Genomic DNA, 25998 nt, shown 5'->3' with positions numbered 1-25998 from the left:
GTCTTCGGGTACCGGTGCCTGCCCGCCTCTCACTGCACAGAAATAAACCCGTGGCACAGAAACACGCTCAGAACACGGCTGCACCAGGAGGCAGTGGAACACTGGGGGCCACGGTGTGTCCCTGGTTGTGGGGAGACTGGACCTGGCTCTCACGGGGAGCCCTGAGCAAGCACCGGGGGCACCCAAAGCAGCCCTCACCAGGACCAGCGCTGGGCGCCAAGTGGACGCTCCTCTGTCTCTCAGCTCTGGGTTTCACTGGCTGGAGTTTCCTTCTGAACTTTGTGGCTCTGGGGCCCCTGTGACACCGACCCTGGGGCAGGTGCTGTACCGACAGGATGCTTCCTGCGGGACTTCCGTGTGGTTCCTCGCGGGAAAGTCTGCGGGCTGACCCCAGGCTGCGTCAGTCCTAGGGGGACCTCACGCTAGACGGGGCGGGGACGAGCAGGCACCCTGTGCGGAGGCTGTGTCCTGGCCTCCTCCTCCGGCTCGCCTCTGCGAAGGCTTCAATCTTGGAGTTACCTGAGTGCACGCTCCTTGAGAGCCTTGGAAGCGTGTTTTTCTGGCGTTCATGGCTTGCCTGTTTCCTGTTGCTGTCGCTGGGATAGGAAGATGATATCCTTGGGCCCTGTTGTAACCTACACGCAGGGACGCCCACCCTCCTTAGTGTGCTGCCAGCACAGTGGCGTGTGGACCACACAGCCGGCAGGCACGGTGTGTGTGCCCTGTCCCCTCGGGCCCTCTGGTGGTAGAGCCCTCCTGTCTCCAGCCCTGCCCCAGTGCTCGGCTTTGCCGCTCTGGTTCTGTCTGTTCTGGGTGCCCCACCTCATAGAGCCCTGCATCTGGCTGCTTCGCGCGGGGGCCAGCCAGATCTGCTGTCTGGGGTACCAGGCGTGTACTTTGCCTTGCGGGGTGGATGCGCCCCGGCCTGTTTCTCCGTGCACCTGCTGACCAGTGTTCTGCTGGGAGGACATCTGCGTCATTTCCACTTCGGGATGGTCATGTGCGGAGCTACCGTAACCACTCACATACGGTGTCCACCTACGGTAAATATCATGGAGTGGGCTTGCTAGGTCATAAGGTAAGGGGACGCCTAAGTTTATCAGAAAACAACACATCGTTTGCCGAAGCTGCTGTGCCACCAGCAGTGCCAGGGTTGCAGGCGCTCCGCACCCTTATCAGCACCTGTTACTGCCAGGTCTACGGATTTAGGCCTCCCTGTGGCATGAATTTGCATTTCCTTAGAGATGGATGGTGTTGACATATGCTTGGTTGTCAACCATATGGCTTCTCTCCTCCTTCCTCCATATGTGATGCGCGGGCACATGCTTAGACTCTGTGTAAAAGGTAGCGTGGGTTTTAACACGCCAGCAGCAGGAGCACGCTTGAGTCCCGTGATTTCCATGTAGACCATGTGAAACGTAGCAAAGAGTGTGGGCACTGGCCCAGCGGCTCGGATGCCAGCCGAGCAGCCTGCATCCCATGGGACAGTGCTGGGGCTCGAGTGCTGGCTCCACTCCTGATTCCACTTTCCCGCCAGTTCAGACCCCGGGAGGTGGCAGCTGATGGCTCAAGTCGTTGGGCCCCCACCACGACAGGGGAGATCTGGATGGAGTTCCAGGCTCCTGGCTTCAGCCTGGCCCAGCCCTGGCCGTTTCAGGTATATGTGCAGTAAACCAGTAGATCAGAGCTCTGGTAGTCTCTTTAAAAAAGGAAAGAAAAGGCTGGCGCCGCAGCTCAGTAGGCTAATCCTCCGCCTGCGGCGCTGGCACACCGGGTTCTAGTCCCTGTCGGGGCGCCGGATTCTGTCCCGGTTGCCCCTCTTCCAGGCCAGCTCTCTGCTGTGGCCAGGGAGTGCAGTGGAGGATGGCCCAAGTGCTTGGGCCCTGCACCCCATGGGAGACCAGGAGAAGCACCTGGCTCCTGGCTTCGGATCAGCGTGGTGTGCCTAGCACAGCAGCCATTGGGGAGTGAACCAACGGTAAAGGAAGACCTTTCTCTCTGTCTCTCTCTCACTGTCCACTCTGTCAAAAAAAAGAAAAAAGAAAAAATATGTAAATGTTGAAAAGAGGTGGTGAGACTGCTCGTCCTTGCCTGGTTTCTGGTACTCAGGGGGAAGTGCTCAGTGTTTCCAGTGAAGTCTGCGGTCACCTGCAGGCAGTCTCGGGTCCCCCTGACTATAGTGACGAATCTCCTTCTACTTGGATTTTTAAATGATATTCATGTGGAATGGGTGTTGAGATTTTTTAAAAAAAGATTTATTTGAAAGGAAGGGTTAGAGAGAGAGAGAGGGTAAGACACAGAGAGAGGTCTTCCATGTGCTGGTTCCCTCCCAGAGGGCTGTGACTGCCGAGCCTGGTGCAGGTGGCAGCGCCAGCCGGGTCTCCCAGGTGCGTGGCAGGCCGGGGTGTTTGGGCCACCCCCAGCCCCCGCTAGCAGGGAGCTGCACTGGAAGTGGAGCGGCTGGGGCTGGGCAGCTGCGGCGTGTGGGTGCTGACTTAGTGCTCTCTCGGCCTCTGTTGGGGTGATGAGTGTTTGGAATTTCTTTTTCCGTCTAATAATCCTGGTGGCTTACACTGATGGGTTTTTGAGCCTTAACTCCACCTTGGATCCTGGGATTTGGGGCAGATCCTGATCCTGATGCGTGTCTGCACACACTGTGGGGTTTGGCGCATCCATGTTTTATGAAGTTTTTGTTTCTGTGTTCGTGTGGGATCTCGAGGGCCGTTAACTTTGGGTAATTATTTCACACCGGTCTCCCCCCACGGGCTCAGTGCCTCCTCCTGTTGGGGGAGTAGGCTTGGTGCCACTGGTCACCGAAACGTCTGGGCCCTGAGTGGTCTTTGTGGGACGTTTACTGAACAAAACCCAACCTACTTACTAACCAGACTGTTCCTGTTTCAAAATGATGTCCTGTTTCTGAAGTTTTTAGGATTTTTCCGCGTCGCTACAGTGCCCTGGAGTTACACTGTTCACAGCACTGTCGCTCAGTGCTAGTGCACAGTCGCGGTGCTGACTTCCCGTTTCACGTCAACGTACTTTCAGTGTATTAGAAATCCTCCATGCACGCACATGCATGAACACGAGGGGGCTTCGAGCGTTCACGGAAAAGTGAACCGTTTATTTTGGTGCAAAAACAAACTTCAGAGCCACATACACATAGGCGGGGTCTTCAAAAAGTCCACGGAAATGCGTCACCCGCGCTCGACTCCCGCAGCGCTGGGCCGGCCCCGCCGCCCACGACCTCCGCAGGAGGCCGCACGCTGGCTTCTGCACCGGGCGCCCAGCAGGCCGGGGTCCCGCACCCCGGGGCGCCCACGGCCGGGCGGTCGGGCTTGCCTTCCCAGGCCGCGCTGTCCCGGGGTGCGGGGCCAGCGGCCGTGCCGCGCCCCGCCGCCACGCGCGGGCTTCCAGGACTCCAACCCGGGCTCCGCGATCCACCTGCGGGGCATCCGGACAGGGCCGCCGGTGGAAACCCGACCGAGCCGGACCGAGCCGGCCCGAGCCGGCCCGCGCCGCCGGCTCCACCGGGCCGGGTGTGCTGGGAGCACGCGGCCCGAGCCCGGACGCCGCCTGCGGTTCTGAGCTGGTGTGGGCTCCTCTGCGCAGGCTCGAAGGTGAGGGCAGTATCGGTGTGGAGCAGGCGGCCGCCGACACCCAGGACGCGGGGCCACGGTGTTTGCATAGTGCGGAAGGCGCCCCGGGTCCGAGCAGCGACGTGCCGCGCAGGCGCGCCAGGCTCCGGGCCGCGGTCAGCCCCGGCCCCGCCCACGGCCTTCCGCCCCTTCTCATTGCGGCCGGCGTGCGTCGGGGGCGGGGACAAGCCCAGGCCCCGCCCACGACCCTTCGCTCCTTCCCATTGGCTGCGGCCGGCGTGCTTGCGGTACGTCAGCGCGTTTCCGCCCGGAAGTGCGCGCTGTGGCGGCGGCGGCGGCGGCGGCGGCGGCGGCGGCGGCGTGCAGGTGAGCCGCGTCCTGTGAGGTCGGGTCTTTTGGTTTCCTGTCCGGTCCTGACCTGTTCCACGCGGGCCCCGACCCCGGGCAGGCGGGGACGCGAGCGCGGGCGTCCGCCGGGCCCGGGCAGAGTCGCGGGGATCTCGTCCCGCCAGGTGGCAGCTCGGGGGGCTGCCCGGCCGGCGAGATAGAATTTAGCCAGGGCCGGGGGCGTCAGGGCCGCGGTCTGTCCGAGCGGTCAGCCTCCCGCGAGGCCTGGTGGGGCCGCAAGCGCTGCCCCCACTGAAGTCTCTCTCCCCCTGTGAACCTCTGTTCCCCTGCTCCCGGGCCTCCCTGCTGTGCTGGGGTCCCCGCGACTGTCTCGTGGGGACGCCTCCTGCGCTCCTCCGGGCCCCCGACGGGCCCCACCTGTCCTGACCCCCGTATCTCCTGGGGCTCCCCCTGCCCTCCAGGCCCCCGACGGGCCCTACCTGTTCTGACCCCCATATCTCTCCTGGGACTCCCCCTGCGCTCCTCCAGGCCCCCGACGGGCCCCACCTGTCCTGACCCCCCGTCTCTCCTGGGGCTCCCCTTGCGCTCCTCCAGGCCCCCGACGGGCCCCACCTGTCCTGACCCCCGTATCTACTGGGGCTCCCCCTGCCCTCCAGGCCCCCGACGGGCCCTACCTGTTCTGACCCCCGTATTTCTCTCCTGGGTCTCCCCCTCTGCCCTCCTGCAGGCCCCCGACAGGCACCCCCGTCCTGACCCCCGTGTGTGTCTCCTGGGACTCCCCCTGCGTTCGTTCCTCCAGGTCTCCCACGGGGCCCCACCTGTCCTGACCCCCGTATCTCTCAGGATTCTGTGTTCTCCTCCAGGCCCCCGACGGACCCCACCTGTCCTGACCCCCGTATCTCTCAGGACTCTGTGTTCCCCTCCAGGCCCCCGCGGGAGCCCAGCTGTCCGCCCATCTGTCTCCTGGGCCCCCCTCTTTCTCTCCCAGAGTCCCAGCGCCCGCTTCTCCTTAGGAACCCTCCTGTGTCCTTCCTGGGGTGCCTGGTGGTGCCTGCAGGATCTGCAGGGGGAGGGGGAGGGAAGGAGGGAGGGGTCCCTGAGGGTGGCTGTGGGAACTGGGAACTCGCAGGTGGCAGGTGCTCCGGGCAGACACCTGCGGGTGTCGCTGGGCGAGCGGGTGGATTTCTCCCTAAGGTGTGACCCTTGCTTTCCCTCGCTGTTCCGCAGGAGGACGCCGGTGACTGCCCCGATGCTGAGGTGCCTGCGGCCCTGGCACCGGCCGGCGCTGAGCTGCACCTGGAGCAGGCTGCGCCTCTTCACCATGAAGGTGCAGTCCCCGGAGTTCCAGTCGCTGTTCACAGAAGGGCTGAAGAGCCTGACAGGTGAGGCGCGGGGGCCTGGGCTCCTGTGCAGCCCTGGCTGGGGGCCACACAGCACCTGCCAAGGAGCTCACGGTGGCCGGGAGGGCGGGCCCTGCTGTGCTGAGGCCAGGTCTCCCGCTGGAGGAGCACAGGGCCCTAACTAGGGCCCTGCTGTGCTGAGGGCCCCCTCCCCAGGAGGGGCTGGCCCTGGCCCCTGGGCCCTGCCTGTGTACCCCCAGCAGCGACAGCAGAGCTGCGCTGTGGCCTTGGCAGTCTGAGTTGGGAGCCCAGTTCATAACCAAGCTCGCTCCCTTCTGTTTCTCGAGTTTCACACTTAAAATTGAGGTAAATCTGGGAGCCCTCAGTGGTGCGTTCTCTGTGTGTGTAGCTTGCAGGGTCCTTGGAAAGCTGGGTCTGTGTTTCTGCTGTGCCACACGGGCAGATAGGAAACTGAGAAGTTCACAGGTGGACGGTGCGTTTTGTGAAAGAACTATAGGTGAATTTCTAATCTTTTTGCGGTAGAAGAAATTTACTTTTCAATTCTGTTTTCCATGAATTTTTTTTTTAAGTTTATTTATCTGAGAGGTAGAGTTACAGAGAGTGAGAGAGTGGGATGCTGGCGCCGCAGGTGGAGGATTAACCAAGTGAGCCACGGCGCCAGCCCATGAACTTCTCAAAGTGCCTTCGTGTGTACCTTACTGAGTTGTATCGAAGTGTCCTTTTTTTTTTTTTTTTTTTTTTTTAAGATTTTTTTTGTATGTTTTTGAGAGGTAGAGTTACAGACAGTGAGAGGAAGAGACAGAGGGGCCGGCGCTGTGGCGCAGCGGGTTAACGCCCTGGCCTGAAGCACCAGCATCCCATGTGGGTGCCAGTTCCACGGTTCCAAGACCTGGCTGCTCCTCTTCCAGTCCAGCTCTCTGCTGTGGCCCGGGAAGGCAGTGGAGGATGGCCCAAGTGCTTGGGCCCTGCACCCCATGGGAGACCAGGAGGAAGCTCCTGGCTCCAGATTGGCGCAGCAGGTGGAGGATTACTGTGCCATGGTGCCGGCCCCCTAAGTGTCCTGAACTGTGAAGTATTTTTTGAAATGGTTTAATGATAGAGCTAATCAAAACTATGACTAAGATATTTTCAGTTCTGGATTCCATTTTGAAATACAGTTAATTTGCTGAGTGACTTTGAACCTACAATTTTATTTCACAGAAGCCAGCGTGGGAATCTTGAAACAGTGCTTACCTGTGATTCAGCTTTGACCATCCTGTTGTCTTTTTCTTTCTTTTATTTTTTTAGAAGATTTCTTCTTTGTTGTAAAGGCCGAGTTAGGGAGAGATCCTCCATCTGCTGGCTCACTCCCCACGTGGCCGCAGCAGCCAGGGCCGGGTCAGGCTGAGCCAGGACCCCAGAACTCCATTCGGGTCTCCCACTTGGATGGCAGGGCCCCATACAGTTGGGGAATCTTCCGCTGCTTTCCCAGACAGATTAGCAGGGAGCTGGATTGGAAGTGGAGCAGCCAGGGCTTGAACCAGTGCTCCTGCTGGACGCTGGTTCTCCACACGGCGGCTTGACGCGCTGTGCCACAACACCAGCCTGCCGTCCTGCTTTCTAAAGTGGGGTCCAGTGAATATAAACCTGGTATTTCAAGGTAAAACAAACAAAAAAGACTTTCCAACGTGGGTTTAACATTGCTGCAGATTTTTTAGTGCTTATTTATTTAATTAGAAGGGTCTTCACCCACTCATTCATGGCCCAGTTCCTGTAGCTCCTGGGGCTGGGCTCATCTTCCAGGCAGGTGTCGGGCTCAGCAGCGTGGGCCGGCACCTGCGGCCTCCCAGGGTCTGCGGTAGCAGGAAGCAGGACTGGGACTTGAAGGGGGCGCCTGGGTGAGCTGTGGGTGTTCCAGGGGGTGCCTCGGTGGCAGGGTCCCCAGCTTTCGTTGGTAGCTGGATGGCCGTTCAGGTGGGCCAGGGTGGTGCACAGGCCAGTAAGTCTGCACTTGCACCCTAGTGCTGGGGAGACAGGCGGAGGGGCAGCCTCCGTGCGATGCGTTTGCGCCCAGGTGCTTGCTGGCAGCCCTGGCGTGATGCGTGTGCGCCCAGGTGCTTGCTGGCAGCCCTGGCGTGATGCGTGTGCGCCCAGGTGCTTGCTGGCAGCCCCTGGTGCGATGCGTGTGCGCCCAGGTGCTTGCTGGCAGCCCTGGCGTTCACCTTCAGGGAGGCTTCCCGAGCAGTCACTGAGCGTGGGGTTGGGATGTCTGTCGGGCAGCCAGCCAGCAGGGCCAGACGGGGGCGTGAGTGGTCACGAGCGGCACTGAGAACAAAGGGCGAGAGGAAGAGGCCAGACCGTGGTGCGCAGTGGAGCACGGATTGACCGTGTGGCCACGTCCCTGTGTGTGGCTGCTTCAGCACCAGGGAGGTGGCGGCCAGCGGCCGAGTGCCTGAGTGAGTTGGGATGGTGCTTTGGGGAGAGCCCCTCACCAGCAGTGCTGCAGGGGAACCTGCCGGGAGAACTCGGGTCAGAGAGAGCGTGAGGCGAAGCTTAGCCAGGGGTGGGGCAGGAATTGGTCCTGGAGGCCAGCTACGGCTGCTTGGAGTGGACGCGGTGGAGGCTCGGCCGGAGGGGCAGCTGTGTAGCTCGGTTGCCTGCGACTTAGACCCCTGCGTCTGGATTGCAGACGCCAGACCCAGGGAGACTGCTGTGGCCCTGGAGGGGGAGGTGAGTGAGGGCGGCCCTGAGACTCCAGCGTCTCCCCTGGACCAGGCTCTCTGTCAGTGACAGGGCGGTAGGCTCTGCACTGACATAGCTGACTTTCCATTTTATTGTAAATTTTATGTATTTTAGTTTTATTTGAAGGGCAGAGGCGTACGGGTTGACTCCCCAGATGCCTGCAGTATCAGAGCTGGGCCTGGCCGCAGCCAGGAGCTGGGACCTCAGTTCATGCCTCCCACGGGGCTGGCGGGGGCCTGACCACCTGTGCCGGTACCTGCCTCGCGGGATGTGCATTGGCAGGCAGTGGATTGGAAGCAGAGGCGTGGGACTTGTCCCCAGGTGTGCCGGCGTGGAAGGAAGTCGTTCCAAGCAGTGTCCCCACGGCTGCACCAAACGCCTGCCCCTGCGGTGTGAGACGTGGCTCCTGCGTTAAAGATCTTTTAGTGGGGGCTTCGCACAGTCTGTGGAAGATGGAATTGAGAGAGGTTTGTTACCACAAAGCTGTGGAACCCATTCCCGTGCAGGTTTCCTCGTGCGTATTCCCTGGACTTGGAGAAAACCCCTGTGTGCCTGGGTTTCAAGGTTTGCACCAAAGCGAAGTTGTAATTCCACTTCCGTGATGTGTGGATTGCACTTCCGTGGTGTGTGGATTCCACTTCCGTGACGTGTGGATTCCACTTCCGTGATGTGTGGATTGCACTTCCGTGGTGTGTTTGGAGCGCCCGTGCTGGGACCTGGGGAGGAGGGCAGGAGAGCCGGCTTTTCCTGCAGGGTGGAGGTGGAGGCGGGCAGGACTCGCCGGCGCAGCTCGTCCTGGCTCGGAGCCTGCAGAAGGGTGCTGGGGTTCAGGAGAGCAGAGGGCGAGGCGTGGGGGAGACAGCACCGAAGCTGGGGAGGCGTGGGCGTGCGAGCTGAGTGCGAGTGGGTGCCGGGCCTGCTGGGGGTGCCGTGTCCGCGTGCTGCGCAGGGGCCTGGGCACCCAGGCTGGGCCCTGTTCCTGGCTGTGCGGGTGCCGCAGGCCGGAGAGAACCCTGGGCGTCGTGGGAGGGTGTGCTAGTCGGCGATTTGTGACTGGTGACATGTGCGGAGGGAGGGGGGGAGGTTGTTTAGTTCGCGTAGTCCCAAGAGAGCCGTCTGGGGCGGCTGGAGGGTGGCAGGGGCAGGACGCAGGGCTGGGCCACCTCTGGCTTCGCAGCCACGGCTCAGAAGAGCCACGTGCAGGGCACACGCTGCAACAGGTGGGCCTGCCGCATCCCTGTCTACACCCATGCTCGGGTCAAGGCTCCTCCCCTCATCACCGTTAGTGTGTGACTAACAGGGACTCGGTGCCTCCTGAGTTCCAGCTGTGTGTCGGTGGCTGGGAGAGGGCCCCGTGAGGCGGGCGTGTGGTGGGCTAGGAGCTCTTCTGTGACTGACACGCTTTTCCTGTCCCGCAGAGCTGTTTGTCAGAGAGAACCATGAGCTGAGGATTGCGGGCGGGGCCGTGCGGGATTTGCTGGCTGGAGTGAAGCCGCAGGACGTGGACTTTGCCACCACCGCCACCCCCGCGCAGATGAAGCAGATGTTCCAGGCGGCCGGGGTCCGCATGATCAACAACAAGGGGGAGAAGCACGGCACGGTCACGGCCAGGGTGAGCGGCCCGGCACGCTGCGCGGCGCTGGATGCTGCTGTCTCCAGAAGATTCGTTTGTTTGACAGGCAGGGTTAGAGGGGGCAGAGGCGGTGGCGGGGAGAGAGGGAGGGAGGGAAGTTGGTCTATGATCCGCTGGTTCACTCCCCAGATGGCCGCAATGGCTGTGGCTACACCGATCCAAAGCCAGGAGCCGGGAGGTTCTTCCAGGGTCCTTGGTGCAGGGCCTAGGACCTGGGCCATGTTCTTCTGCTTTCCCAGGCCATAGCAGAGAGCTGGACTGGAAGTGCAGCAGCCAGGACTCGAACCGGCACCATATGGGATGCTGGCGCTGCAGACCAGGGCTTTGGCCTGCTGTGCCACACACCTGTGTAGGGCACGTGCCACGGAGCCGCTCGGCTCAGAGTGGGAAGTGAGCAGGTGAGGGCCGAGGACGCTGCTGAGCGGATTTACGCTCTGCGGACCCTGTGTGCCGAGTGTGCACCCTGCACACTGAGTGTGCACTGTGATGTGTGAGGACACTGCCGTGAGTGTGCACTGTGACATGTGAGGACACTGCTGTGTGAGTGTGGACCCTGTGTGCCGAGTGTGCACCCTGCACACTGAGTGTGCACTGTGACATGTGAGGACACTGCCGTGAGTGTGGACCCTGTGTGCCGAGTGTGCACTGTGACATGTGAGGACACTGCCGTGAGTGTGGACCCTGTGTGCCGAGTGTGCACTGTGACATGTGAGGACACTGCTGTGTGAGTGTGGACCCTGTGTGCCGAGTGTGCACTGTGTTACGTGAGGACACTGCCGTGAGTGTGCACTGTGACATGTGAGGACACTGCCGTGAGTGTGGACCCTGTGTGCCGAGTGTGCACTGTGACATGTGAGGACACTGCTGTGTGAGTGTGGACCTGCACACTGAGTGTGCACTGTTATGTGAGGACACTGCTGTGGGTGTGCACTGTGATATGTGAGGACACTGCCGTGAGTGTGCACTGTGTTATGTGAGGACACTGAGTGTGCACCCTGCACACTGAGTGTGCACTGTGATGTGTGAGGACACTGCCGTGAGTGTGCACTGTGACATGTGAGGACACTGCTGTGTGAGTGTGGACCCTGTGTGCCGAGTGTGCACTGTGATATGTGAGGACACTGCCGTGAGTGTGCACTGTGACATGTGAGGACACTGCCGTGAGTGTGGACCCTGTGTGCCAAGTGTGCACTGTGACATGTGAGGACACTGCCGTGAGTGTGCACTGTGATATGTGAGGACACTGCTGTGTGAGTGTGGACCTGCACACTGAGTGTGCACCCTGTACGCTGAGTGTGCACTGTGTTATGTGAGGACACTGCCGTGAGTGTGCACTGTGTTATGTGAGGACACTGAGTGTGCACCCTGCACACTGAGTGTGCACTGTGATATGTGAGGACACTGCCGTGAGTGTGCACTTTGATATGTGAGGACACTGCTGTGTGAGTGTGGACCCTGTGTGCCGAGTGTGCACTGTGTTATGTGAGGACACTGTTGTGTGAGTGTGGACCTGCACACTGAGTGTGCACCCTGTACGCTGAGTGTGCACTGTGTTATGTGAGGACACTGCCGTGAGTGTGCACTGTGTTATGTGAGGACACTGCCGTGAGTCCTGCACACTGAGTGTGCACTGTGTTATGTGAGGACACTGCCATGAGTGTGAACCTGGCACACAGGGTGTGCACTGTGTTATGTATGGAGCTGCCGTGAGCGTGCACCTGCATACTAAGTGTGCACTGTGATATGTGAGGACGCTGCCGTGAGTGTGCACCCGCACGCCGAGTGTGCACTCTGTTATGCGAGGGCACCACCATGTGGGTGTGCACCCGCACGCCGAGTGTGCACTCTGTTATGCGAGGGCACCTCCATGTGAGTGTGCACCTGCACACTGAGTGTGCACAGCATTTACGGAAAGAAATTTCTTTTTTGGTGGTGCATTACCCTCTGCTTACTGCTTTTCAGTAATCCTTTTCATTTTTAGTAAAGATTTTATTTATTCATTTGACAGAGTTACAGAAAGTGAGGGAGAGACAGAAAGGTCATCTCTGCTGGCTCATCCCCGTTGCTGTGAGGGCCAGAGCTATGTGTCCGGAGCTGGGAGCCTCTTCCCATCTCCCGCGTGGGTGCCGTCCACTCTGACCTCCGTGTGGTGTTTCTTTGAAAGCTGACTTTGCTTGTGTCAGGTGTAGTGTCTGATTCCCAGTGGGGCATCAGCTGTATTTCTTTGATGTTTGCTTCCTCAGAGCTTGTCTTTTTTTGTTCATTATTTATTTGGGGCCATCTCTGTGGTGTTGGGGGTAAAGTCACCACTGAAGCGCCGGCATCTCATACGGGCACTGGACAAGTCCTGGCTGCTCCACTTCTGACCCAGCTCTCTGCTGTGGCCTGGGAAAGCAGTGCAAGATGGCCCAAGTCCTTGGGCCCCTGCACCCACGTGGGAGACCCGGAAGAAGCTCCTGGCTCCTGGCTTTTGATTGGCAGAGCTCCAGCCATTGCAGCCATCTGGGGAGTGAACCAACGGATGGGAGACTGCTCTGTGTCTGCCTCTCCTCCTTTCTATGTAGCTCTGCTTATCAAGTAAATAAATCTCTTTAAAAATTATTTATTTGAAAGGCAGAGGGAGAGAGAGATCAATTTTCGATCTGCTGGTTTACTCCCCAGATGGCTACAATGGCAGGGCTGGGCCAGGCCGAAGCCAGGAGCCAAGAGCCCCTTCAGGGTCTCCCACGTGGGTGCAGGGGCCCAAGCACTTGGCCGTCCTCCTCTGCTTTCCCAGGTGCATTAGCAGGGAGCTGGATCAGAAGTGGAGCAGCCGGGACTGCAGCTGTTGCCCGTGTGGGATGCTGGCGTCTCAGGCAGGTGGCGCCGTCACCCACTGCTGCCCAGGGCCGGCCCCCCTGAGCAGCTCCTGTCTCTGGCTGGCTTCCCTTGAATGTCGGTCTGTGGCTGATGCTGTTCTGTGTGCGAGGTGTCTGCAGCAGGGGTGAAGTGCAGTCCCCCGCGGCCGTTGCCAGGGAAGAACCCCGAGTGCTGCGTCAGGGGGGAGCAGTCGGGGGCGGGTTGGTGTCCCCGAGTCTTGTCTTTTTGTGACGTGATCTCTGTCCCTGGGGCCCCATGTCTGGTGACTGGGGGCTCTGCTCTCCTAGAGGGGTCAGCGCTGGGTTTCTGCCTGGGTCGGGAGGCACTGGGACGGGGAGGTGTAGCAGGGACTCTCAGGTGTTTGCTTTGCTTTGCCCTCAGGGGGGCTGGGCTTCTGTAGTGATCAGAGACAGCGCTGGTACCAGGGCAGCGGTGTGGGGCTGTGCAGTGACCCTCCTCTGCTTCCGCGTCCCGAGTCCAGTCTCCTGCCGGGAGTCCGGGGCGTCCGCTGTCGTCCCTAAGTGCCGTGCTCTCTGTCCCTGCTTTTGGGCAGCTGGAACGTTCTCCGTCCGTCTGCGTGTACAGATGCTTCTCGTGGTCGAGGCTGACCACGCGTGTCACTCTGTCATGTGCCCACGCGACTTCCCCAGCCGTCTTTGCCAGGACAGGCAGCGTGCGTGGGCTAGAGTGGCGGCTCCCTGCTCGGCACCTGCTGCCGGAACCGAAACCCGGAGCTTGCAGACTGCGCTTGGCCGTGTTCCAGAGAGCAGCCTGGTTTGAACGGGCAGTCGGGACACAGCGCGTGTCGGAGGCCCTTGCTCTTAGGATTCGATGTCGGTGGCAGTGGTGTCTGTTTAAATGTCCCTCGTGGGCTCCGTCTTTGGCTGTGTGCTCCTCCTGTGTGACTTAGTTGTGGGCTGGTTGACGCTCCCCTTCAGAAGACATGCAGGACACCCCCGGTCAGGCCCTAGCGGAGACAGACTTGGTTTCTGAGTGCAGGTGGCACCACAGAGTGCTTGGTGACAGCCTGCGTGTCTGATTGCAGCTGCATGAAGAGAACTTCGAGATCACCACACTGCGCATTGACGTTACCACTGATGGCCGGCACGCCGAGGTGGAGTTCACCACCGACTGGCAGAAGGATGCTGAGCGCCGGGACCTCACCATCAACTCCATGTTCCTGGGTAAGGGAGACAGCTCGGGCGGGACAGGGCCGTGCGTGGGTCACGTGGGGGTCCCTGCGCTGTCACCTACCGGCTGCACTGGCGGTGCTGACGCGCTCCTTGGTGGGGTGGTCGTGAGGGTTAAGGGAGTGAATGCTCAGTGCCTAGAGCAGCGCCTGAGCGCGTGGTGGGACGGTGCTACCTCCAGCCGTGTCAGCCCTGAGTGTCTGACAGGAACGCGTGTGTGCACCTGTGCAGGCACGGGCACGCCTGGTGCTGTCCCTGTGCTTGCCCCGCCGTGTGCACACGTGTCCCTTCGCGTGGCGTCCGGGTGCGCGTTGGTGAGTGACATCGGCACCCCTTCAGTTGCGTGTGTGTGAGCCGAGGTTCCGCCTCACCGCAGTGCTGGGATTCGGCCGTAATCAGTGTGCTGGCCAGGAGGGTGGCACCTGCTTGCTAGGTCAGGTGAACTGTGGATTAATGAAGTGGTGAGCAGCTGCGTGCCGGTAGGCGCCTTGGTGCCACGCCCTCTGTGTTTCAGACTGGATTAGGGAAGCGGGGGCACACCACCCTGTGAGGCTGGGGCAGGAGGGGCTGCCCTGGGAGGGGAGGCTGTCGGCCGGGGCTGGGTCTCAGCTCACCGCACCGACGACAGGCACCGTTCTTGGGTGCTTACGAGGTGCTAGGCACGTGAGGGGGCACCCGTGCACGTTTGCTTGTTCAGCTCAGTGGGAACTGTTGGACATGGTGGAGCTACGTTGTCCTGACTGGCTTCCCCGAGAACACAGCCTGAGAGACGCTGTGTGATCAGCATGGTTTGGAAGTACAGTGGGATGGGGGCTCCTCGCACTGGCGCTGGTTCTGTCCTGACGTTTGCTGCGCCGTTGTTGGGCCCAGGCCCTGTCCAGCACCCGCCGGACTCGAGCCTTCCCAGCGGCTGCTGCGCACCCCTCCCAGGACACCGTCCTCGCGTCTCAGTTCTCTGCAGTGCTGACGCCCAGCCCAGCCTCTGGGTTGTTGTCAAGCGTCTGGGCTCAGGCATTCATGGTTTTGACATTTGTAGTTGTTACGTGGCTTCCCAAACCCTTCGTTTTGCTTTTTCATTTTTTTAAAATTTTTTTTCCCCAAATCTCTCTCTTCTTTGCTGAAAGACCTTGGCCTCTGCAGGCTCAGCGAGGAGCGGGGCCTCACGGAGGTGGGTGACGGCTGAGTACCCGCTAGGGGTTCGCTACTTTGGGTTCATATTTGTGTTGACTTAATTTTCTCTTCATTTTCTGCTGGTGTCTTATTGAATCTGGAGGGTTTTTGTCTGCTTTAAGATGTATTTATTCAGAAGGAAGAGATGGCGAGAGGGAGCTGGGGCGTGAACCAGTGCCCACGTGGGCTTCTGGCACCGCAGGTGAAGCTTAACCCAGTGGGCCGCAAAGCTGACCCGAATCTGCAGCTTCTAAGCAAAACTGGCTAAGCAGGAAGTTATAAGCTTACCCATGTTTGTTGCTTTGGGGTAATTGAGTGTTTTTGTTTTTGTTTATTTTTAAAGACTTGTTTTATTTATTGGAAAGGCAGAGTTAGAGAGACAGGTCTTCCATCCACTGGGTCACTCGTAAATGGCCACAGTGGCTAGGCCTGGGTCAGCCTGAAGCCAGGAGCCAGGAAATTCAGCCTGGCTTCACGTGCGGGGGCAGGGACCCAAGCTCTTGAGCCATGCTCCGCTGCTTTCCTGGGCGAGGTAGCAGGGAGCTGAAGCAGAAGTGGAGCAGCCGGTGCCCGTCGGGGATGCTGGCGTCGCAGGCGGGGGCTTTACCCGCCACGCCGCAACACCAGCCCCTTCCCGGTTCATTTCCTGTTACCTTGGCGATCGCATGGTCTGTTTTCCTCTCGCTTGCCCCAGGTCACCAGGTCTGGCCTATGTTCCTTTGTCCTGGGAGCTGTAACCTTTCTAGTTGCCGTTCCAAGTGCAGCCTTGGATTTCATCTTGCGTCGGATAGCTAAGGATTCCTGCTAGTGACTGGTTTGTACCTTCCTCCCTTGCTGAAGGGAAGAACTGTAGCTGGTTTTCTCCTGTGTTCAGATTCTTATCTGCTGACAGATTCTCTCTCTCTCTTTTGTGATGAATAGGTTTTGATGGCACCTTATTTGATTACTTTAATGGTTATGAAGACTTAAAAAATAAGAAAGTTAGATTTGTTGGACAGGCCAAACAGAGAATACAAGAAGATTATCTTCGGATTCTAAGATATTTCAGGTAAGAATGTTTAAAACTTGCTTTAAAACAAATAAATAGCATTTGTGGCGTCATCGCCGGAGCCGGACGGTTGCTGTGCAGGTACAGTGTCTGTGTCCAGGGGACGCTGGGCCTCTGAGACGTGGGCGTGACCTCTGCAGCTGAGCTGTGAGTCCAGCGCCTGTTCTCCCCTGTCACTGGACGCCAGGCCTGAATGCTCACCACCAGCCAGGCCCTGTGGGGTGCTCTGAGCACGAATCTGCCGCCCCGCAGCTGTGGGAGGCGGCCCGGGACGGCTGATGCCTCACGGCACAGTGGTGCAGGGCCAGTGGCCGAGCGCAGGCACGTAGGTAGAACTCGGCCGGTGCAGAGTAGGGGTTGGAGAGATTTAATCTGAAAGGTAGAGACAAAGCTGTTGACAAGTTCACTCCTCGAGGGGCCCCAGTGGCCAAGGCCGGGACCAGCTAAAGCCTGCGGTTGGTAATTCAGTCCAGGTCTCCCACGTGGGTGGCAGAAGCCTAGTTACGAGAGCCATACCCTGCCTCCCGAGGGCTGCGTGACATTCTGATGTGGGCGTCCTCACAGCGGAGTGAGCGTGCACCCCACCTGGATGGTTAGGTGCTGTGCTTGACCTCATGAAGAGCCATCCTGTCTGTGTCTAGCGCGCTATCTCCGTGGTCGGGCGTGCTCAGGGCGCCCCGTGTCAGCACACGTGTCCTGTCGGTACCAGCCGGCTCAGGGTGCCCCGTGTCAGCGCACGTGTCCTGGGGGTAACAGCCGGCTCAGGGTGCCCCGTGTCAGCACATGTGTCCTGTGGGTAACAGCCGGCTCAGGGCGCACCGTGTCAGCACACGTGAACTGTCGATACCAGCCGGCTCAGGGCGCCCCGTGTCCTGTGGGTAGCAGCCGGCTCAGGGCACCCCGTGTCAGCACACGTATCCTAGGGGTAGCAGTCGGCTCAGGGTGCCCCGTGTCAGCACACGTGTCCTGGGGGTAGCAGCCGGCTCAGGGCGCCCCGTGTCAGCATACGTGTCCTGTGGGTAACAGCCAGCTCAGGGCGCCCCGTGTCAGCACACGTGTCCTGGGGGTAGCAGCCGGCTCAGGGCGCCCCGTGTCAGCACACGTGTCCTGTGGGTAACAGCCGGCTCAGGGCGCCCCGTGTCAGCACACGTGTCCTGGGGGTAGCAGCCGGCTCAGGGCGCCCCGTGTCAGCACACGTGTCCTGGGGGTAGCAGCCGGCTCAGGGCGCCCTGTGTTCTCTCGGTAACAGCCAGTCACCGCAAAGATGCTTTCCTGTAGGTTTTACGGCAGAGTCGTGGAGAAACCCGGGGAGCATGATCCCGAGACCTTGGAAGCAATCGCAGAGAACGCACACGGCCTGGCCGGAATATCTGGGGAGAGGATTTGGGTGGAGCTGAAGAAGATTCTGACCGGAAGGCACGTGCATCACCTGGTTCACCTCATCTACGATCTCCACGTGGCCCCGCACATCGGTGAGGCCGCCGTGTAAACCACTAGTCGACAGTGTCTGCGTCATGTAGTTGAGGAATTTGTAGTGGGGACGTGGGACTTTTTTTTTTTTTGACAGGCAGAGTTAGAGAGGCAGAAAGGGCGTCCTTCTGTTGGTTCACTCCCCAAATGGCCACCACGGCTGGCGCTGTGCCGATCCAAAGCCAGGAGCCAGGTGCCTCTTCTGGTCTCCCATGCAGGGGCTTGGGCCATCCTCCACTGCCCTCCCAGGCCACAGCAGAGCGCTGGACTGAAAGAGGAGCAACCAGGACTAGAACCCGGTGCCCATATGGGATGTCGGCGCCGCAGGCAGAGGATTAACCTAGTGAGGCACAGCGCCGGCCCCGACATGGGACATTTTACAAGACACCAGACTTTGGGGTCAGGTTGTGATCTAAAAAGGCTGTTTGCCCACTGCGTCGTCCAGGGGTCACACACAGTGCTTCAGGCACGTTCATAACAGCTTCACGTAGGCAAGCTCCAGGGAGGTTTCAGTCAGCACCCCCAAAACAGTGGTGGTTCAGAGGTTACACTGGGGATGGGGTGCTGTCACCTGGTGCTGCAGCACACTCAGGAGTGGTGACGGGAGAGGGTCCCTCGCGAGTGACACCACGTGCCCGCTGCCGCCTGCTGAGGCAGGCCTGTTAGGAAGAGGCAGAGGGAGAGAGGTCTTCCATCTGCTGGGTCACTCCCCAGTCAGCTGCAATGGCCGGAGCTGTGCCAGGCTAAAGCCAGGGGCTTTTTCCAGGTCTCCCATGTGGGTGCAGGGGCACAAGGACTTGGGCCATCTTCTACTGTTTTCCCAGGCGATAGCAAAGAGCAGCCGGGACTCGAACTGGCGCCCATATGGGGTGGCGGCACTGCAGGCGGCAGCTTTACCCGCCGTACCGCAGCGCTGGCCTCCTCTAGGTTTTGAGCGTGACGGCAGAGGACAGCACGGAGGCAGCGGTGGTTCATTTGGGGTGTAGCAGACTGGACCAGCATTGTGTCCAGCCACATGCCTTTCGGCACAAACACTGGTTCCCTCTAGAAACAGGTGGAAAACGCCTCTGTCCCTACAGGTTTACCTGCCAGTGCGAGTTTAGAAGAATTTAACAAAGTCACTAAGAACGTTGAAGGCTTTTCACCGAAGCCAATGACAGTCTTGGCCTCGTTATTCAAAGCACAAGATGATGTCACCAAACTGGATTTGAGGTTGAAGATTTCAAAGGAAGAGAAGAACCTTGGCTTGTTTATAGTTAAAAACAGGAAGGACTTAGTTAGAGCAGCCGACAGCTCCGAGTCACTGCGGCCGTACCAGGACTTCGTCATAGACGTGAGTGCACAGCCAGTGTGGGAGCGGCCGTGGTGGGTGGGCGGTGGGCGGGTGCACCGTGGCAGCCCCAGCGCGTGACTCGGCGGCGTTCTCGTGTGTGGCCAGTGCAGGGAGCCGGATGCTGCTGCGCGCGTCTGTGAGCTGCTCAAGTACCAGGGCGAGCACGGGCTGCTGGAGCAGATGCGGGGCTGGTCCGTGCCCCCCTTCCCCGTGAGCGGCCATGACCTCAGGAAGGAGGGCGTCTCCTCGGGAAGAGAGATCGGGGCGCTCCTGCAGCAGCTGCGAGCCCGGTGGAAGAAGAGCGGCTACCAGATGGACAAGGAGGAGCTGCTCAGCTCCATCAGGAAGACGGAAGGCTGAGGGCGCCCGCCGCCGGAAGGGGCCTGGTAAGAACCACTTTGCTCTCTGCCCAGCCCGGCGCTCGGCTGGGGAGCCGAGGTTCTGCACGCCCGCCTCCTCTCGCGGGACAGACATCACTGAACCTGATCCTTGTTTGACACGCTTACTCAGGTTTGCCACTGAGCTTATGTAGGCACCGTGTGGTGAGCTCTTAGCTCACCTGCACAATAGATGTAAACCTGGAAGGGAAGTAGAGTGTGAGACCCCGTGCCCGTGGGGGAGCTCCCACAGCAGGATGGAGCCCAGCAAGCTGCGTCCAGGCTCCTGAGGGAAGTCAACAACGAGGGGCTTCGCTGCGGCCCTCATCCCAGGAGGCATGTGTGAGAGGGCTTCAGAAAGCTCAAGGGAAGATGCAGGTCAAAGTACGGGGCTATTTCCGTGCAAAAAGTTCAAGCTCTTTTCACAAGCTGTGTTTGCTTATGCGTGAGGCAGTGCTGATGGCAGCAGACAGTTCTCACAGCCAGGTGACAGGGACGTCCTGAAGTGCCTTCGTATCGATGTCTCTCTAAGGTCTGCCTGTAGGGGCCTAAAACGGGGGCCGCGGGCGACTGCTGGTCTGAATCACACCTGTAAGTAACACACGCGCGTTGGAGGGAGTGAACATTTTATTAGCAGGTGCTAGTAGAGGGCATCGGCCACTGAGCCCTGGAAGTGGTACCGCACACTGCAGGTGGGTTAGGGTCAGACTGACCGCCAGGGCCGCCCAGCACAGCCTTCTGAGGGCAGAAAGGACCATCTAGTGTCGTCCTGATGCTGTACTTGAATCAACATTTTTCCTGGTTGGATCTTTTGGTCAGTGTGTGAAGCAGCTAGGGTGTGACACAGCCTGTAAGAGCAGTATTTCACATGACTTTCAAAGAACAGGTTCAGGTTTAACAGCTGACTTACAGACAATAAACAGGGCTGTCATTGGGACGGGTGCTGTGCTGTCACTAACCAACACAGGAAATGGAAACTTTATTTGGGGGTTCACATGACATATCTTACTCTTTAGTATTTTCAAAATTTACAAATTAGTATCAGACAAGCGAAAGGAAACTGAAAAAGAAGTCCATTTAAAACAGCATTTGTCACCTTGCCTTCCAGAAGGGACACACCTTGTGCTTGGCACCTGGCTTACCCTGGCTGTCTACAGCAACACGGAGCCATCTCTTCCTGCCCAGCACAGCAGAGCCCACCGGACGACGGCCCCGAGCTACGTAGGTAGGGTCTCGTGTGTGCCTGGAGTGCATCTGTCTGTCCCAAGTGTGCTGACGTAACCGTACGCTCTAGGGGAGACAGCAGATCTGATTGCGAACACCAATTTGTTAGTGACTTTACCCCTACCGCCTCTGTTTACAAGCAAAGGATCACCCTGTCTGGGCTCAGCTCATCCTCCGTGTCTGGGATTGTGGGCAACAGAGCGGATCGAGTTAAACCCCAGAACTTCTGAGGCGACATGTCTTTCTTGGTGGCTGTGAATTTCCATCCGATGTGGCTCGCACAGATCTTGCATTGAGCAACCGTCCAGGCGTACCTGCAAAGTTAAGAGCGGTCAGCCACGCACACACGTCTCTGATCCCAAGCCTACTACATGCATCAGCCGAGCTGCAGAGGATTTAGGAGCTCTGCATTCTCTGAGCCCAAAGGTTTTCTCATCTGTATTGCAATCTGTTATGTGTAATTTCGTTTTCCCACAAACCTCTTAAGCTGTACTTAACTTCCTGCCACTTCTATTAGGAGCCACCTTGTTAAGAGGGCTTTCCTCCTGGATTGCGGTCTTGGCACGTGAGGTCACTGACCTTGCCAGTCCTCCCCTAGCTGCACAGCCCTCATGGTGGTATTCACAGGAGAACTTGAGGTTTAAGCCCTACATGCATAGTCACAAGTGCCTCCCTCCCACCATCTACGGCTGAGAGGACAGACTGGGTCCCCAGGTCGCAAGGTCATCAGCTGCACTCCTCCTTCTCCCTGACTTCAGGAGCGTGGCTAGTGTCCAGCTGTCTGTGCTGTGTCCTACACTGTCTTTAATTATAACTGTAGCAGTTCTGCTTAGCACTCTGGGATTTAAAGCAGTAAGGTGTTACCCAGGAAACCAGCTGTGCTCTGTAGAAGGCCGGCCAATCAGGTTCAGGTTGCAAGCCTTGTACACGGTGAGAGTCTCGTGCACGTAGCCGTGGGGGTTCACGTAGGCGGCCATCGGCCCGCACAAGGATAAACTGAAAAAACCCACAGGAAACCAGAATGAATGACAGCGGAGCCGGAAGCCTGGACTGTCCACTGTCAGCAGCTCTCCTCTGATATGCGGGGCTGTTAGACTTCCAGTGGAACCAGGGGCTCTGCAGAGCTAAGCCCTGCTCAAACCACAGTGCCAGCAGGAAGGATGGGAGTGGGGGGTCACTTCCTGTGCACAGGCCCCTCCATCACCCACCAGGAAGAGGACCGTGCCCAACACTGAATACTCAGGATGTGGGAAATACATCCAGAAATCACTGAAAATAAAAGTCTTTACCTGAATATTTCATTTTTGGTGGTGATTTCTGTTTCTTGACATTGTTTACAGCAAAGAGAAGTACACTAAAAACAAAGTTGAGAAAATTATCATTCTCCTGTAATGACAGCTGATCAAAACGTCTCTATCTGCGTCACTCTCCTTTCAGACTGAAGGATGACTGCCCTCTGGGATAATGTGCACGCGGGCAGGGAGTGCATTCACGCTGGCTGCTCCGTGTGTTGGGAGCTGAGCCGTAAGCTGTCACAGTCTGACGCACACGCACGCACTCACTTTATTCATGATGTCGAGCTCACAGCGAAGTCGTTGGATAGCGCTGCCGATTTTAAGGAGCTGAATTCTTAATACATCATCGATAGGAAGACAAGCAGCTACTCTGTAAGAAAAATCTTAGAAGACACGGTAGAGTTCACAGGTTTGAGTCAGGAAACAGCCCCCTCTTCACAGGGCTTCCACAATGCACATTTAATTTCCCACACTTGTTTTTGCAAATGTCATTTAAACTACACATGAATTTGGATTTATTTTACAAATCGCGAAGTCCAGGAACTGGCCCGTAAAGAGCCGGAGGACTCCACACGAGCTTTACCACACGTTAACTCGGTTGGCAAAGGAAATGCGTGTGCTTTCCCGAATCCGTGAAAAACAATGTATTTCACACACCACAAGCTTCATACCGATTGGATTTGAAGGAAGAGAATCGTCCTTTAGATTTTCATCCCATTCACGGAGCTGTTTCTTGATTCTATCCATAAGCGTTTCCTTGTTTGAAAGAAGCCAAGATAAATTCACAAGCCTATCAGAATTGACCATCAGCTTCTCAGCTCCCAAGTCCTCAGCCACCCGCGTCTCCTCGTGGTGGTCCTGAAGACGCCCGGACAGCCTGTGAGTGTCCTCTAAGACTCTGTGCACTGTCTGTGGGAGGCTCGGAAGCTGCTGCCAGCAGAGCCCAGGGTCACCGTCCCAAGTGCTCGGAGCCCTCTGTTCAGTTTCCCAGGAGGCTGCCTCGCGGACACAGCAGAGCTGCTCTCCCTAGCAGCCAGGTGCTCAGGGAACAACTCTGCCCCGGGCCGCAGAATACAGGACGGCACCTGAGCTCAAACCCAGCGTCCACCACTCTTCTCAGGTCCTCCCCGCGTCTGCCCTGCAGCGAAGTCTGCACACAGGCAGTGCCTCATGGGTAACTTGGGTGCAGGACCCACCCCTTGTGTATGCCTCAGGCAGTAGGCTAGTGAGGAGCAGAAATGCAGTGAACTTGTTTAGAGAAAATCAAAACCAAACCATCGTGAGGACCCTCTTATTCTCAGCGTGATTCCCACTTGACCCAGCAAAATCTCAAATCCATGAAACACCCTGACGTCTCTAAGTCACAGACAACAAGCAACTGTGGAGAAACCCAGGGTGGGCCCCCGTTCCCAGCAGGATCTGAGTGCCGCCTGCTCTACTTCACAGGTAACCAAGGGTGTTAGTTCTGAGAGTAAAATAGCTCTGGGTGATCCACGCTTGCTTACGACATGCCCGGAGACGCAGGCGTTCAAGGAAACTTACTTACAGCGTCATACAAGGAGTACAGCCAGCGAGGCCACGAAGTCAGATTTGCACAATGAAACTTTCTCTGAAAAGAGAAAAAAGAAGTCCAGTAGCAACAAGAACACGAGGAAACGACTGACCTACGGGAACGTTCTCTAACCTGAAGTCAGCATGGCTAAGTCTGGCAACAGCACATTCGTACGCTGACACCTACGCAACCGCTCAGCACCGCACCACAAATGGGGGGTGTGGCCTCAGCATGCTAAGAGCACAGCGTGTGTGTGTGTGTACACAGCTCCCTGCTCGCACAGCCTACACCAGACCCAGGCTGTATGGTGTAGCCTGGTGCTCGACACACACACCTGTGTCACTGTGCTGGACACTGCAGGCCACAGCAGTCCAATCCCAAACACCCAGGTACCCAAGCAGAGCCGCCCATGGGGAAGGAGCAGAAACATGGCAAAGTCAAGGTCAACATGGCCCCTGAGCGAGCTTCCAGGACGGGTTGCTGCACGCGAGCCAGTGAGCAAGCCACAGGGCTCCCAAGTGGAGGCCTCGGCCACCCCTGCGCACACGGGGCTACCCTCAATTTAGTCAACACTGGGCTACCCTCAGTTTAGTCAACATTGCCTTTTTTTTTTTTTTTTTTTTTAAATATTTTATTTATTTGAAAGAGAGAAAGGTCTTCCATTTGCTGGTTCACTCACCAGATGGCCACAACAGCCGGAGCTGCGCTGATCCGGAGCCAGGAGCTTGTTCCAGGTCTCCCATGTGCGTGCAGGGGCCTAAGGACCTGGACCGTCTTCTACTGCTTTCCCAGGCCACAGCAGAGAGCTGATCAGAAGAGGAGCAGCTGGGACTAGAACTGGTGCCATATGGGATGCCGGTGCTTCAGGCCAGGGCATTAACCTGCTGCACCACAGTGCCAGCCCCCACTGCTTTCTTAACAAACACTAATTTTATAATCTCTGAAAATACTTAACCATATCGTACAGCTGCATACAAGTATTGACATCATTCTGTAAGCTTTTACATTCTACACTTTTGTTGGATAACCCCACTTGCCTAGCTCTGTCTGCCTCCGCATCACAGCTGTGAGGACCGGGAGGTCACTGGGCAGAGGCAGTTCTCGGTGCCACTGTAAGCTCACGGGGGACGCGGCACTGACTGCCGGGACCCAGCTCTGCAGTGCCTGGGAGAGCAGTGGGAAGGCCCCGGCACTCACATGGGAGAAGCTCCTGGCTTCGGATCAGTGCAGCTCCACCCGCTGCGGCCATCTGGCGAGTGAACCAGCGGATGGAACACACACACACACCCACCCCACCCCACCGCTGCTCGCTGTAACTCTGCCTTTCAAACAAGAAAATAAACCTTAAAAATAAATTTTAAAAAATGAAACCCAGCCACCGTGTGCTGCGATGGCACCCTTATGGGTACTGATTTGAGTCCTGGCTGCTCTGCTTCCGCTCCAGCTCCCTGCTAATGCGTGTGAGGAAGTAGCAGATGGCCCGTGTACTCGGGCCCTTGCACCCAAAGGAGACCTGGATGGCGCTTCTGGCTCCTGGCTTCTGCCTGGCCCAGCCATTGGGGAGTGAACCAGCGGATGGAAGTTTCTTCTCTGTAATTCTGAGATTCAAATAAACAAATCTTAACTAACCCAAAGCTCAGTTTCCAAGAACAAACGTGTAGGGCAGGTGTGTGGCACAGTGGCTTCAGTGCCCCTTGGGACTCTGCACCCCTCTCAGTGTCCAAGCTCAGCCCGCTGTGAATCCCAGCTCCTGCTGATGACCTACAGGCACAGGTGACGGCTTAGACACCTGGGCCCTGCTGCCGTGTGGGAGAATCAGACTGGACTGGTCAGCCCTGGCCACTGCCAACATCTGGGAGTGACCCGGTGGACAGAACATCTCCAGTCTGTTTCCTCCTGGTACATGACGCGTCATAAAGGTGTGCAAAAACAACCAAAATATCTGAGACAAGTGTGAGGGACACAAAGTACGCCTGAACTGCTACACTGCATCAGTGCTATTAAGAGCAGCCAACAGGGAACAGCCTGGACGTCAGTCATCAGGAATACAGGGTGGGCGAGGAGACCTTTGTAACAGCAACCCAGAACCACCACATGGGCCAGAATACACAGTGTCCAGTTTTCTCAAAAACCCAATCCCACAGTGTGCCAAGGCTGACACGTGAGGGGCACAACACCGGAGGCAAAGAGGAAAGTCAGAAGGGACTCAGGAGAGCAGAAGAGTGGCAGGGGGGCTGCAGCCAGGTAGAGGGACGACCTAGTCCTGCGTGTGACCCCAGTGACTGGGCAGAGAGGGAGGGTGGGGGCGGCGCTGTCCACCCTGCCGCCCACATCACACCCAGGGCTCCCCCAGCTCAGCCAACAGTATGACAAGTTCAGACTCGAGCCTTCCCAGGGACGCTGGGCAAGGGGAGGCCCAGGTATTGACCTTGGAGCTGCTTCTCAAGGCACACGAACTTACTTCCGGAGGTTCAGAAACTGCTACACCAGAGAGGACGGACTGATCTGAAAACACAGTGGCCTCCCAAAACCTGCTCAGGAGTGATTCCAGCTGACATGGGCCCGCCCTGCATACCTCCAACAAAAGACATCTAATGCTAAGGCTTACTGTCCAGTTCAGTTACAGAATTAACGCGGGCACACCTACCTGGTCATAGCAGTGGCAGCCACTAACATCTGCCAAGGATTTTTTTTTTTTTTTTTTTTTTTGGCAGGCAGAGTTAAGACAGTGGGGGAGAGAGAGAAAAGTCTTCCTTCCGTTGGTTCACCCTCCAAATGGCTGCTATGGCCGGCATGCTGCGCCGATCTGAAGCCAGGAACCAAG

The 25998-nt window shown here is 58.0% G+C and overlaps 2 protein-coding genes across 11 annotated transcripts in view; one reads left to right on the top strand and one right to left on the bottom strand.

The window, feature by feature from the left end:
• Nucleotides 1-3481: 3481 nt before the first annotated feature.
• On the top strand, nt 3482-21621 carry TRNT1 (tRNA nucleotidyl transferase 1). Of its 8 annotated transcripts, none has more exons than XM_008273607.4 (9): nt 3482-3614; nt 5169-5323; nt 9442-9707; nt 13561-13699; nt 15797-15923; nt 17202-17395; nt 18473-18726; nt 18832-19112; nt 20212-21621. In XM_008273607.4, exons 2-8 carry the CDS (start codon nt 5191-5193, stop codon nt 19084-19086), a joined length of 1368 nt encoding a protein of 455 aa, XP_008271829.3. In that variant the 5' UTR covers nt 3482-3614; nt 5169-5190; the 3' UTR covers nt 19087-19112; nt 20212-21621. The 8 variants fall into 8 exon arrangements, 6 of the variants coding, with proteins under 6 accessions (XP_008271829.3, XP_069907338.1, XP_002720670.3 ...); XM_070051237.1 differs by lacking the exon at nt 3482-3614 and adding an exon at nt 3631-3978 and having other exon boundaries at nt 9442-9635; XR_011379687.1 differs by lacking the exon at nt 3482-3614 and adding an exon at nt 3873-3959 and having other exon boundaries at nt 9442-9635; nt 18837-19112.
• CRBN (cereblon) overlaps nt 20035-25998 on the bottom strand; it is a 25059-nt gene continuing 19095 nt past the window's right edge. For all 3 annotated transcript variants that reach the window (XM_051831910.2, XM_051831908.2, XM_051831909.2), the window contains exons 6-11: nt 23169-23231; nt 22294-22378; nt 21890-22005; nt 21617-21681; nt 21192-21323; nt 20035-20641 (exon numbers count right to left, since the gene is read on the bottom strand). In XM_051831910.2, the coding sequence (XP_051687870.1) occupies nt 20461-20641; nt 21192-21323; nt 21617-21681; nt 21890-22005; nt 22294-22378; nt 23169-23231 (642 nt within the window). In that variant the 3' untranslated portion in view covers nt 20035-20460. The remainder of the gene's footprint in view (nt 20642-21191; nt 21324-21616; nt 21682-21889; nt 22006-22293; nt 22379-23168; nt 23232-25998) is intronic.

The sequence above is a fragment of the Oryctolagus cuniculus genome, chromosome 10 (assembly GCF_964237555.1).
Source record: "Oryctolagus cuniculus chromosome 10, mOryCun1.1, whole genome shotgun sequence".
Lineage (NCBI taxonomy): Eukaryota > Metazoa > Chordata > Mammalia > Lagomorpha > Leporidae > Oryctolagus > Oryctolagus cuniculus.
The sequence above is the reverse complement of the archived record's forward strand: the minus strand, read 5'-3'. Positions and strand labels throughout refer to the sequence as shown.